Genomic DNA, 14,859 nt, shown 5'->3' with positions numbered 1-14,859 from the left:
CACGAAAAATTCTCTCCCGAATTCATTTTAAAGCAGTTTTATATTTTTTTGGAGGAAAAGAGTCTTTTATTCTGTCCTTGCGTACAGGTGTCACGCATAAACAAAAACATCGTTAAATTGCATTCGATAGCGGTGCAAATGGATATTTGCGTTGAAATATGATGCCTGAAACTTTTCGTGATTACAATACTTCCTTTTCCTTCGTACAAGGAAGTAAAAAAGCAAATGTTCTGGAATAAAACTTTCTGGAAACAACCTATTATTTGAAATAAAAAATAAGTCTCTACTTTTAAATTTACTCTCTCTTTCAAAATGATGTATGTAAACAAGCTGTGGATTATAGGATGCATTTTTGAGCATGCCGAAAAGAAATGTTCCTGTTCCATAATTAAAAGACATTGCGAAATGCTTAGTATTAAAATTTATAAACAACATTATTAATCGGAAGAGGAAATACCGTCAAACTTTACTTCTACATGGAGAGAAGACTCTAAGAGAATACCTGAAAAAGGTACTGATCCTATGTTTTTAAATTAAATCGTTGGCAACAAAAACCTTTCCGATGCAGAAATGAATTGCAAAATCTTTAAATACATCTGTAGCAATAGTAAATAAAATAATAAACCAAGATTTACAAATTGAAAAAGCTAAAAAACATAATGTTCAGCAGCTTTCGCCGAGGCATATAATTCAAAGCAAGACAATTTGTAAGAACATTGTATAAGAACTATTTAGCTGGAGATAAATGGAAACACATTGTGACCCTCCAAAAAGCCTGAGTTTACCTAAACGACTGCCAAAAAAAAAAAAAAAAAAAAAAAAAAAAAAAAGTGTTTATTTATTATCGAAAAGGAAGAGAAATAAGTGTACGAATCTGATCTCATCAATACAAATAAACCTTCACTAAGCTGATTATAAATGCTGCAGGTTTCTCGTACAATGAGAAATTAAAAATAAGAAGAGAAGAAAAAAATGTTAACAAATAAAACTGAAGTAAAAAAAAAAAAAAAAAAAAAAAAAAAAAAAAAAAAAAAAAAAAAAGTTTTCATATTTTATGTTACGCTAAAAGGGACTTTTTTTTAACGTTTTGTGTGTTACCTTTATTTATTAAATATGACGCTTTATTTATTATAATATCTTTGCACTTAAACCATAAAATTTCATTCAACAGCAACGTCACAAAATATTTTAAAATAACATGTCTAGAATTTCCGATACTCAGTCTCGCACGCTGGAGATTAAAATTTTTTTTTTTTTTTTTCCGTACCGTGTTTCCATTGCTCGCTTTGAAATCGTTCAATTTGTTAATTAAATATTCTTTAAAGTTTTAAAAAATATGAAATTCCTAATTTGGGCTTCCAGGTGCCCAATTTGGGGGCCACGTTATTCAAAATTTCATGACAAGGTACCGTTGTTTTATTACAATGCAAGAAATCTGCATTATTTAATTTCTTTAAATATGACACAGCGCGATAATATTTGGTGGCAACAATTTGAAAAAGGAACATTTATAGTGAACCAATGCAAAATGCCAAAAGGAAATTAATAGCCCTTTTGGGCTAAGGCCCTTTGGGCTAAAAATCAACTCAACGTATTATCAAGTTTCATGTTCGATATCTGTAGCCAAATCCTAGTGATGAAGAATCATCATTCACCACCTTATAGTTCGGGCGCCACTGTAGAGCCACCAGAATTTTTTTGCAGCAGGAGATGTGAAAAATGAGAATCACCTTCGCTGGGATTCGAACCACGGGCCTCTCGAATACGCGCCGAGCTTGCTGACCACTACACTACGAAGGCATGCAAAGAAGGCGGGAGAAATACCTTATACCTGAAGTTGTTGTTTAAGCAATGTGTAAACATCATCTGTACAGGAATAAAACAGCATAGTACTTTCAAATTCTTATTTTTATAAAATAATAAAGAAATAACTAATAATAAGAAACAGAAATATATAAAAAAGAAATTGTGAATGTGTTTAAACAACAGTGAACACTACATTAAGAAAACATGAACTTTTCTTTATAATGATTAATATTTCGCGCCATGAGCACAGTAGAGACAATAATACTCTTACAGTATAAGATTTATTTTTATTGAAAAAGAATTTAAAAAAGCAATTAGAGTCCGCTGATAAAGGAAATATGGCTTCGGGAAGAACTTTCCAAGGGGAACAGGTTTATTTTTATGTTACTAAAAAGAAAATCGCGGAAATATTTTTCTAGAAGTTTATAGCACTTGCGAGAACAAAAGTCGGATGAAACTACCGACGTTCTGCGATTATAGCGAAGAGTGAATATTAGTGTAACAAAGAGAAAAAAAATTACTCTTTGGATTCTTTGAAAGCATAGTATTCATTGAAATGTTTTTTTTTTTTTTTTTTTGTAATTTCTGTGGCATGAAATTTAAATACGCTGTTGGACACCCAACTTGCAACACCAAGAAAGAAAAGAGATATCACAACAAAATTTATACATTTACATTTATTTAGTAGATAACATGTTGACAAAGTATCAAATGATTAAATTTATAGACTTCTGTGAAGTGTGGTTCCTTCCAGAATCAGTAGACAGTGTAGCCGCCATTGTTGGAGATCACCGCTGCCACACGCCTCGGCATTGATTCAAAGAGACTTTGGATCTGTTCTTGGGGAACAGCAGACCAAGCAGCTTCCAGACGTTGCCAAAGTTGATCTGGTTTGGCAGCTTGGGATATAATCTGGGTCAATCGTTTAGCAACTATGGACCACATGTTTTCTGTCGGCGAAAGATCCGGAGAGCGAGTCGGCCAAGGAAGCAATTGAATCTGGCGATTGACGAATAACCCTTGGACAATGCGTGCCACGTGTGGTCACGCATTATCCTGTTGAAATATGGCTGTGAGCAAGCCCTGAAGGTAAGGAACGACAACTGGCGCCAACACCTCGGAGATGTAGCGCTGGTTGTTTAAAGTACCGGCGTATTAGAGGAGTGCGAGAGTGATATCCAATACCGCCCCATACCATAATACCCTGTGCATAATGCAGCTGTTCAGCATTCTCCTTCCACGGTGTCTCCAGACTCGAATCCGATCATCGTGGTGTTGCAGACAGAAGCGTGATCCGTCAGTAAATGCAATTTTCTTTCATTCTCCCGTCCACATCCTCCTTTTATCGCACCATTGGCGGCGGAGCCATGCGCACAATGTTCCTGTCATCACGTGAAGTGGTGCACTAAGGTAGAGGAGATCGAACACGTCGGTCCGTCGACCCTTCTGCATCCAACGGTAACATATCCGCATTACAATTGGTTGGTTTCGTCCAACACGATTACCGATTTCCCTGAAAGATAATCCACACTCTCGGGGTAGGCCGCTATCCTTCCTCTGTCGAACTCGGATACTTGATCAAACGATGATCGCTGTTTACTACGAGGCATAATTGATCGTTTTTTTAGGGGAAAAAAAACCACAAGGAAAACATAATTGCCGAACTTGAAATCGTCGAAAACTCAAAGCCTTAAATAGAGCTTTGAAGTTGCGCCACAGGCGCGCGTGATGTGCGTCTGCGTTGAAATTCTAAACATTTGCACATCTCACCTCCGCTAATGCATGTTGTAAATTTCATGTTATTTGCATGCTTCCTTCAGGGTTTACGGTGCATTGACGGTGGTCAGCAGTGTATATAACAAAGAAATATGTCAAAATCTTTATATGACACCGTTTTCATAAAAATATTCATGCTGTCTTTTCGTAGTCATTAAACTCAGACATACATATATTATTTATATACATATATATTATACATATATATTATACATATATATTTACTTTGAAAAGAAACATATTCACATTATAGAATTTTAAAATTCAAATCATCAATCTCATAAAAACAATGAAAACTGAATATTTATGCATTCTCCTGTCACTATAATTATATTTAGTAAAAGTTCACGCCCATTCTAAAAAATAACACAATAATGGTTTGGCTCTTTAACGTCAAAAACGAACGAGATATTTAATTTTAAAGTTTCAAAGTCGTACTATAAGGTATTTTCCCTCTCTTTTTCAGGATGCTTTCGTGGTGTACGCTAACCGTTAATATTCGAGAGGTCCAGATTCGAGTCCCGGCGAAGGCATTGCTCATTTTTCCTATCTCCTGCTATTGAAATAATTTAATGACCCTACAGTGGCCCCTGAACTAAAAGGTGGTGGATGATCATGATACTTCACCACCAATATTTGGCAAATGGGTCCCCTAATCCCCAGTCGCCCTTTAAAAGGGGAAGTATATAATGTATTTTCTTCTTCCTTTTCAGCATGCCTTCGTGGTGTAACAGTTAGCATACACCGCGCGCAGTCGTGAGGACCAGGTTCGAGTCTCGGCGAGGGCAATGATAATTTTTCATATCTCCTGCTATCGAAATAACCTAATGACTCTACAGTACGCAAATTAAGAAGGAAATATTTAAATCTGGAAGTCACTAAAACAATATATCAATTTGAATAAAGGTTTCTGTTATTAATAGATTAAAATACATTATTATACAACCTGTAGTGGAACCTTTTGGTGAATAAGAATTCTTCAAAAAGAAAGATTTAATTCACAGAATGCTATAGAACTAGTGTTGTAGAGAAGAACGGCGGGCTTCATTGGCACATAGCAAGTAAAGAATATTTATAGAACTATGACTATTGGACTATTGGATTCTGATCCTACAGAAATAAAGCTACATGCGAATATTATTAACGCCTTTTCAATACTTATTAAATACTTGCATAAAAATACGAAGTGCACACAGTTATAACTTAAAGCATCCTACAGACTAGCAAATCACAAAATATCATTGAATGACATTCAAGAGGAAAAATCAACATTTAATTATTCTAATTTATATTTTAGTCGACCGCTTCAGGAAAACTGTGAAAGACTGCAAAATTGAAATCCGAGATCAAATTAAATGTCTTGGTCGATTTTAGCCGTAGGTAAGCCAGAGACTAGATGCGAAAGAGATAAGTTGTAACACGCACGTTACGCACAGAATTTTCGCTTAACATTATCCTTGTGACGGAATGTATTACGCAAGCACATTCAGTGCCCTTCCGAAACGAGTAATGAGAGGTTGTGTTCACGTACTCGTCCTTAGCTAGTTAATAACAAAAAATATTTCGTAAATTTTGATTTAGGGTAAGATATCTGATTCTTTTAAAAAACGCTTTTATACATTTATTTGGTCTACGTATTAAGTTTTAAAATGCTGCTTTAATTTTGATTCATGTAGTTCTACTTTCTGCTTTAAATGTTAGCCTGCAAATTACTTTATACTATCCAGTTTTCAATCCCAAAATAGAAAAGTCGATTTTTAGACCTCAGCGTTTATGTCTGCCCCTAAAAATTCCGAAACTATACTCGGGCCCCCAGGATCAATAACAAATACTCGAAAACAGTGTAACGGAGGACGTCGCAATGGTGAAGAAGATGATTTTGAACTCGGATACAAATTTTGAAAAAGAAAAATAGTTTAGCTTAACTTTCGAAGATGTGTACAGCAATTCTGGTGAAGAAGCAATGCACATTTTGAGAACTGTGGGTACACATTAAATGTATGAAATGAAACAGTATATAACTTGTGTTAACTGCAATTCGAATGAAGAAGAATGGATGCAATGCACAGTTTGAAAAATGTAGCCGCACATTAAATGTGGGAAAGACAACAATCTATAATTTGTTTGTGTTAACCGCAAATCTGATGAAGAAGAATGGATGCAATGCCCAGTTTACAAAATGTGGGTACACATTAAATGCGTGAAGTGAAATAGTCTATAATTTGTGTTAACTGCAATTTTATGAAAGAAAAATGGATGCAATGTGGGTACACATTAAATGTGCGAAAGGAAACAGTCTATAATTTATTTCAGTTAACAGAATTCTGATGAAGAAGAACGGATGCAATTCGCAAAACGCGGGCGCAAATCAAATGTGTGAGAGGAGATAAACTGTAATTTGTTTTTGATGCAATTCTGATGAAGTTAAACGTTTAGGTTGATTGTTTAAATAATTTTATCTTTTGTTTGTAGAGCCTTTAGGTTATTTTAAAGCAGAAGACATGAAAAATGTGCATGCCCTCACCGGGACTCGAACCTGCACCTCTCCAATACGCGCCGAGTGTGCTACCGTTACACCACAAAAGCATGCAGGAAGGAGGGAGAAAATACCTTATACGTGTACTCTAAAACACTTGATATCATTAATTGTTACTATGCCAAGTAATAATAATTGTCCAAATGATTTTAAAATATTGATGATTTTAATGATTCTACTTGCTCAGGTGAGTTAAAATATGTACTAATTCCGGAGCGAGTTTTAATAGACAGTTTTGAAAAATATTTCTTGGACCAAAATTAATAAATTGCGGAAGTTTTTATTTTATTTTTTTTTTTTTTTGAGAAGATGATGAAAGGATAGTTATGCTACGAAAACAGCAGTTATAATCAAGAAATTGTAAATAAATTAAAAAATATAAGCATTTTCCCCAAAAATTATCACAGCTAGATCCCCAACTTTAGGCAAACATTTAGTGCTTTATTTTTTACAATGAATTTAAACTTTTACTATACATAACTATAGAGATCAGGAGACCGTATAAGAAGTTAGATATTCCCAGTTTTCACAAAACTGATTTCTAAATTTAAAAATTCTCGAACTTGAATATTTGTATAATTTAAAACATTTTATAACTGGACAAACCAGTCTACGATCAACAAATGCGAAAATAAAGGAATTTTACAAACACAATATATATAATCCATTGTGATATAATATAAGAATTGCTGCGTTCGGATTACTCATTAATATGTGAATTTAAGTAATTTATTATTTCTGTTAACAAAGTATTTCACGAAAGAATTTAGAACGCATTCTATTTTTAATGTCGGTCTTTCTGCGCGACAACGCATCTGGCATTATAAGCTGGGAGATAAATTCTAATTAAGAACTAACTCTCACTCTAGAAAATAGCGTGTTTCCATTAACAAAGGTTGAATTTTTTTCCGGTAGTTTGAAGGGAATAAACGAAGTATGTAGTTATATTTGAGCATTTGTTAATTAAATTCTTTCGTTAATACTGTTTACATAGCAATGTTCGTTTCCTTATAAAAGCATCCAGTTTGCAAATACTCTGATGACTAATTTAGTTTATTCACGAAACAACGTATTCAGCATTCCCGACCTCTTTTCAAACAAACATTAAACAGATTCCAAAACCTAGCAGTATGTGATCTGCTTACAGCCTAGCGGCACGAGCTTCTTCTAATACTCCCTCAGCCGTTTCTCTTAATGAATTTCCTCAAAGCAAAAATGGTGTCAGATTTCCTAATCATTGGAGTAACTATTTAATTTCCTTATTTTGTTAAAAATTAGACAAGATGTTCAGAAGTTTTATATTGGAAGGCCGTAATGTTTAATGAATGGATTCTAAACCGAACGCTGAGAAACAAACACACAGAGGAAAGTATTTATACTATATACAAATATGAAAGGTTTTAGATTTTAAAGATTACCCAAAAGGGTTTGTTAAGGTTTTTTACGGTCTCGCTGAGCTCGCAGTCTACTAATCTACTGTTACACTCACTCTTATTAAGCATATTTTTTTGTCTTTTTAGCTTTATTATTAAGCCCCATTTTCTTCGTACTTTCGTCTGATACAATTCAACAGAAAAATTACAAAAATTTTAAATGTAGCATTTAAATGTCATACCTTTAGAATTCTTGATGCAGCGTTAGGTGTTGGCATAACATGTTTCTGTTTTTTTTTCAGTCTTTTCTCATGCCATTTTATCAATGTTCAGTTTTCTTATTTAGAGGCTTTACAAATTTTTTTTGTCTTTTTATTATTAAAATCCTCAGCTATGATGGTTCGATAAAACCATCGAAACTAGTCCTGAGAAAATTTGAAAATATAACACTGATTTTCGTTGCTTGATTTTTAAATTAATATTTGTTCCGCGTGTTATTGCATCTTAACGTTTTGTGTGTTTATTTTATTTATTAAATATCACGTTATTGGCGTTTGCGCCACATAAAATTCGATTCCCCAGCAAAATCACACAATATTTAAAAACAACATATCTATAGAATTTCCGATAGACAGTCTCGCGCGCTGGAGATAAAAATATTTTATTTCGTACTGTGTTGCCTCTGCTTGCTTTGAAATCGTTGAGTTTGTTACTAAAAATTCTTTAAAGTTTTACAAAATATGAAATAGATAATAAAACAAATTCAAAATTTGGGCTTCCAGAAGCCCATACTCGGGTGGAGGATTATGTTATTCAAAACTGGATGGCTCTGGTAGCGTTATTTCTTTCACAGTTTGAGAATCATGCATACATTCATGCAGATTTTTCATTACTTAACTTTTTTAAATATCATACAGAGCGATAATATTTCGTAGAAACAATCTGAAAAGTGATACGCTGTTTATAGTGATTCAACGCAAAATGCCGTTTTAGGACTCATATCTCATTCGGGACGAACGTTCCGTTTGGGTTAATAAAGAACCAAAATTCAGCTACTAATTAAATAATGATTAATTAAATTTCCATTATTATTAATTAGGAATGTTTCGTAGCAAATTTTGAGGAAAGGCGATGGCAGCATAAAAATGTTTACGGTAATTTTAAATAATATTACATTAATTTAAATCCAATTTCTTTGCATATTACAAAATGGAATTCCAAACACAGAAAGAAACCCATTTGTTTGCCACTACAGCCATAACAGAAGACTACTGGGTGCTAGTACTTCAGCTGTATAAGAATTTTCGTGGTTTCCATCTTATGTAACGTGCATACGAAACAGTTTTCCTTAAAAAGGCTTTCCCTAAAGCCCCTCTTCCTGTAAGTATAAGTTCTAGTGTGCTTTATAATCTAATAAGCCATTTTGGTTAATTATTTCATACATATAAAGGCATTGTAATTAGAATCTGCCAAATGTGAAAGAAAAATTTCTTATGATTAATGCCTTTCTTTTGCAAATCCGAAAAGTTCCGAGACAGTTTTTCTTCCTGGCATATAAGCGACATAAGCGCTATAAGGACGGTGGCAGCTTAAATTCTCAGTTTTATCGGAGTGTCATGGATCGGTTGTACAAGAGGATTTAGCGGAATCGTTCGGAAAGCTAGAAGGAAGAGGATTTCTTCTTGCTGTCCGATAATGCACCCACTCACACAGCCAAAGTTGTGCAGGAGCAAATATTTGTGCTTCAACCCTCCTCCATATTCACCTGATTTGTTGCCGAATCACATTTCCTTATTCCCGGAAATGCAACTTCACATGAACATTCAGCGCTATCATGACATAACCGACATTCAAGCGACAGGGACACGCAAGTATAAAAACATCCCTAGCAAGGACGTTTCCTACAGTTTAATATGGTTGTATGGACTTTCTGTGCATTTCAGTCAAATGTCTATGTTGAATACCTGAAGCATTAAAACTTTCATCTTAAGTTGGTTCTACTTTTTATGAATTCAGTCTTGGTACGTTTCGGACAGAGGGTGCAGATATTAAACAAAGAAAACCACGTTCCTTAAAATTTCATAAGACATTTAAGATAACACATGCAAGGTAGTTTCGCCTTGCTTTCCGCATGCCTTTGTGGTGTAACAGCAGTGTTAGGGAGGTTAGAACTCAGGCAACGGCATTGCGGTTTTCTTCGTTTTTTAACATCGAAAGAATGACTCTACAAGTGACGCATGAACGAGAAAGGTGGTGGACCGCCACCAGGATTTGGCGAATGGGTCTCCTAATTCCCAATCGCTCTAAAAGAGGAGTATACAAGGCATTTTCTCTCTCATTTCCGCATGCCTTCGTAATGTAATTGGAAGCGCACTCGACGCATATTCGGGAGTTCCGGAGTTCAAATGCTGGCGAGGGCATTGCACATTTTTAATGTTCCTGCATCAGTATAACTTTAAGACTTTAGCATTCTTTTCCAAATACTATGCGATCAGATTGCCGGTCTAGAAAAGCCATAAGGCAAGCTTGGGCTTACCTTATAGCAGGAGGGTGGACCGCGCTATACCATACCTACCTACCTACCTACTAGGCGATCAGAAGTTTAATACGTCGAAAATTCACAAAATTTCATTTTAATAATTGAATAAATATTTACCCAAAACTTTCCTGTGAAACATCTCAAAACTAACTTCATTTGTTCTTTCAACATACTGGAAGCCATAATTGAAGATGAGATCATGAAGGAGAAGCAATTTCTGGAAATATAAGAATATAAATAAATAATAGTAATTTTAATTATTATCGCTTTTCAGTCACACGAGAAACACAGAAATATAAGAATAATAGAGTTAGTAATAACAAGTAAATAAAAACTGATATGATATGAATTAATGTAACATTAATAACCAGGAATTAATATCATAAATAAAATTATGTACGAAGCAACTGAAAGATCCCTGATTAGAATTCTTACTCAGTTGCCAAGAGAGCAAATCTAAATCTCTACGTTTCCAGCAAAGAAAATTTTCTATGACGATACTGTGCACGATGATATCTGACTTAAAATGTGCAGAACGATAAGTTGTTCGCACCTGGTTGTGGTCGACTGGGTCTAGTGCTTTTCCCTTTAAGTAGGGCAGAATGCAAGATATTACTGAATCCCAAGTATGTGCTGAGTATGCCACTTTGAACACACTACAAAATGTAGTCTTAGATTACGTTATCAGCGTTTAATTTGAACTGTCTGTTGTGTTAATTTAAAGGTATACAAGATATGGAAGTTTCGTCTATAGCATAAGTTGTGCCTGTTCTGTTATATTAAGGCTATAGGGTATTTCTATCGCCTTCTTAGCATGCCTTCGCGATGTAACGTTCAGCACACTCGGCGCGTATTCGAGAGATCCGAGGTTCGAGTCCCGGCGAGGGCATTGCTCATTTTTCATCTCTCCTGTTTCAAAATAACCTAATGTGTCTACAGTAGCTCCCGAACTAAAAAAGGTGGCAGATGATGATTCTCCACCACCAGGATTTGGCGAATGGGTTCCCTAATCCCCAGTCGCCCTTTAAAAGGGGGAGTATATAAGGTATTTCTCTCGTCTTCTTAGCATTCGTTAGTAGTGGTGTAATGGTCAGCACACTCGGCACGTATTCGAGAGGTCCGATGTTCGAGTCCTGGTGAAGGCATTGCTCATTTTTCATCTCTCCTGTTTTAAAATAACCTAATGTCGCTGCAAAGTAAAAGTAACAAAGGTTATTTTAACCTTCTCCGATATTTTGTCAGTTGTTAAGACGCAGCGATAATTCGATATTTGTCTAGTAGAGTCCGCAGGACTTTAATTCTAACTTCCAGTTACAATAGCAATCCTCATGTTAATCAAACAGTCTCAGTTTGGAAGATAAATATCTAATATTTTTCCGAATAAGAACAGACTCGAATGAAAAGTAGAATAAACCATTTAAAGTGATTCAACGCAAAATCTTTCAAACTAAAAGCCGTTTCAGACTAAATACAAAAAACTTTAAAAAACTGAAAATGATCTAAGTGTGGAAAAAGTTCTATTTCTTCAAATTTAAATTTATAAACAATAAAATTACAAAACGTATATTGTTCAGAGTAAAAATGGCTTCCAATTTCTTCGTCAATAAAGCTTCAAAAAGTTAGGATATGTGAAACTTGAATCTCACAAAGTTTTAGAGAACTGAAGAAAAAAGAAATTTAAAAATCACAAAAGCATTTAAAAATAAATGATTTTGAATTGCTCAAATTCTTCTTTAGTAATCGAATATTCGTTATTTAAAAGCAACAATTGAAAAATCTAACGTTATAAAGAAGGAAGTCTTTCTTAAAGCAGCTATAAAAAGATATTTTAATGATGTCTCCAAAACTACTTTGCTTTAACAAAAATTTGAAATTACTGGAGCAGTAAAGTCATTTCTGATCGGAAAAATAAGTCAAATAATATTAAATTGTACCTTTGAAAGGTTAGTTCGTATGTCTCAGAGTCCTATAACAATAGTTTGCGGAAACTATGGAAAAATGATTTCTAGAACTCCCAGAAAAATAGACTTCTGACGAATTTTAGAATAGGTTTAGGGACAAAGTAAAGGGGAACAGAAAATGTTAATATGAATTTTAACGCAATGTATTTAGTATGGAAATAGGAATTAAGCTATATAAATATGAATAAGGGAAGCACATGTAAGTAAACTGAATATTACTCTCGCTTCATAACAATTTATGCTAGAGAGAATGACATGCAGTACGTTTACAAACACATGCATTCAAAAATCATTTCATGAAAGACTGAGTTAAATATATATATATATATATATATAAATTTAATATTACTTGATTTTAATCAAATGCACTTTTTAGTCTCTCAAATAATTGTTTTAGGTGTAACAATATTTTTGATCAGATGTAAAGAATATCATATGGCTGCTATAGTCTTTTATTTCAGAATGGAAACATCATTTGCTTCCGCCCGGCATGCCTCATAACCATGGTGACGACAGCTGGTTGTCTGAAATTGGTGGCTCGTGGAGTGCATGCAGCCTTTGAAAGCATTATTTTGCTGCATTTAAATTATAAATGTTTTTTCAAAAACGCTGTTGCAAAGATTTCAAGGTTTTAGTTGTTTGAAATCCCAGTTTATATTATTTTTATTTCCATTAAAAACGAACAGGAGTAAAGCACCAGGTGAAATGTCAAGCGACTTTGCAGGAATACTTTAAAAAGGTACATATCCGATACCTGTGTTAGGTTTCCTTATCTTAAGCAATGCAGTGCTACTTTTCGAAGTGTGATTTATTGCTCTGATGAAATTTCAGTCCTTCAGAGTCACTGGGATAAAGAAATGGAATTTTCTTTGCATATAACGGACGTAAAACCTTCCCTTGAAAGTAATTTGAAATAATTAACGGTTTTACCCAATCTTCTTATTTTTAGGTTTTCATTGTAGGAGAACCCTGTGACAATCATTAAACTTTTTACTGAAACTTTCTTTACACTGACAGAACCGAGTTTGAACATTTTTTTCTTTTCATTCTCGATAATACATAGATCTCTTTTTTAGTTTCAGCAATTAGGTAAACCCATGTTTCATCGTAGATCACTATGCATTTCCATTCATCTCCTGCTAAATACACTATCCGACATTGAAAATGCAACACCAAGAGGGGGGACGAAAAGTATGCAAATTTCAGGGTAAACGCACGTCAACGAGTTATGCAAATGATGTGAAATGCGCAGTTCTCCAGCGCAGTTTTAAGAAGATATAAGAATGTTCAGTTTTCGTGCCGTTACTCCTGATAAAGAAATCATGGTAGAAAATTGGTTCTTGTCTCAGCGGACGCGGTAATAGCCAGAGAATGCCAGGCCGCCATCAAAGGAGGCGGTTCCAGTAGACAGACGATTTTACCAGAGGTATGGTGATTGGACTGAGAAGATCAGGTTTCTCCATACCGCAAATCTTAGCTGACACACAAATGGACGCTTCCACAATGCACGGGCTGTGGCGATGATGGATGGGACAAGGAAATATGGCAAGTTCGACGGGTGCCGGTGCAGCGAGAGGGATGCCAGCACGCGTGGATCGACTCATCCGCCGACAAGCGGTGGCGCACCCGTAAGCCACTTCTACCTTCATTCTGCAGCATGGTCAACACACCCTGGATCTTCTCAGACCAACCAAAACCATTTGCCGTCGATTGGTGGCTAGTGGCCTGCACTCGTGGCGTCCGTTAAGAAGACTGCCATTGATCCCACATCATAGACACCAGCGTCTGCAATGATGTCGAGCTCGAGTGATGTGGAATACGGAATGGCACAAGGTCATGCTCTCAGATGAGTCACGCTTCTGTTTCTCTAATGATAGTCCCCGGATAGTCACCTCTAATGATAGTACATGTGTGGCGTCAATGTGGAGATAGGTACAATCCGGCAGCAATTGTGGAACGCCCCACCGCGCGACAATGCGGCGTCATTACTTGGGGCACAATTGCGTACGGTTCCATGTCACGTCTAGTTCGTATTCAGGGCACTATGATGGCACAACGATACGTGGATGATGTGCTGCGGCCTGTGACACTCCCCTACCTTCAGGGATTGCCCAGTGCCCTTTATCAGCAGGATAACGCCCGAACACACACTGCTTGCATCGGCCAACGTACTCTACAATTTGTACATATGCTTCCCTGGACAGCGTTCTCTACTATTCTTTCACCAATCGAACACATCTGGGACGTGATTGAACGCCATTTGTACACCTTGCCATGGAAGCGTTCAAAAAGCCAACTATGGCAAATGTTTGACAAAGAATGGGGAGCCATTCCTCATTGACACTAACTATCCTTAGTCTCATTGTACTTAGACATGTTGATTCGTATCGTCCCCCAAAGTGGTCCTGCAACCTACTGAGCCTTACTCATAATAAACATTGGGTGTCTTACTGTATTTCCAATCAAACAACCAACCTACTAAGCCGCTGTTCTCGCTCTGTATAATGCATATCATTTCGAAATAAAGACCACTTAGTGCTCGTTGCTGTCTCTTTCTATTTGCCGAGTTTCATCACTTTCTGGCAACTCCTTCTTGGTTGTATTTTCAATGTTCGGTAGTGTAGTTTTCATACAAAGCTCTACAAATTGTTCTGTAATGAGCCACATATCTCGGCAAAACTGATTTTTAGCTTTTTAAGTTGTAATTTCCTTTCCGATTAATAATGTTGCCTGTTTTTACACATAGAAGTTTTAATGCCATGCATTTCACAATGTTTTTGAATAATGGAATAGGAATAGTTTCCTTCGAAAAGCGAGAAAACTTATCCAGCATTTCACAACTTTTTTACTTGTTACATTTTGAAAGAA

General features: G+C 35.6%; 1 protein-coding gene across 2 annotated transcripts in view; it reads right to left on the bottom strand.

Annotated features, from left to right (window-relative positions):
• Positions 1-14,859, bottom strand: part of LOC118186215 (uncharacterized) — a 695,790-nt gene that overhangs the window by 63,302 nt on the left and 617,629 nt on the right. For both annotated transcript variants that reach the window (XM_085813564.1, XM_085813565.1), the window contains exon 16: positions 10,148-10,247. In XM_085813564.1, the coding sequence (XP_085669690.1) occupies positions 10,148-10,247 (100 nt within the window). The remainder of the gene's footprint in view (positions 1-10,147; positions 10,248-14,859) is intronic.

The sequence above is a fragment of the Stegodyphus dumicola genome, chromosome 3 (assembly GCF_044657685.1).
Source record: "Stegodyphus dumicola isolate Sdum_Otavi_A_Nest chromosome 3, ASM4465768v1".
NCBI lineage: Eukaryota > Metazoa > Arthropoda > Arachnida > Araneae > Eresidae > Stegodyphus > Stegodyphus dumicola.
The sequence above is the reverse complement of the archived record's forward strand: the minus strand, read 5'-3'. Positions and strand labels throughout refer to the sequence as shown.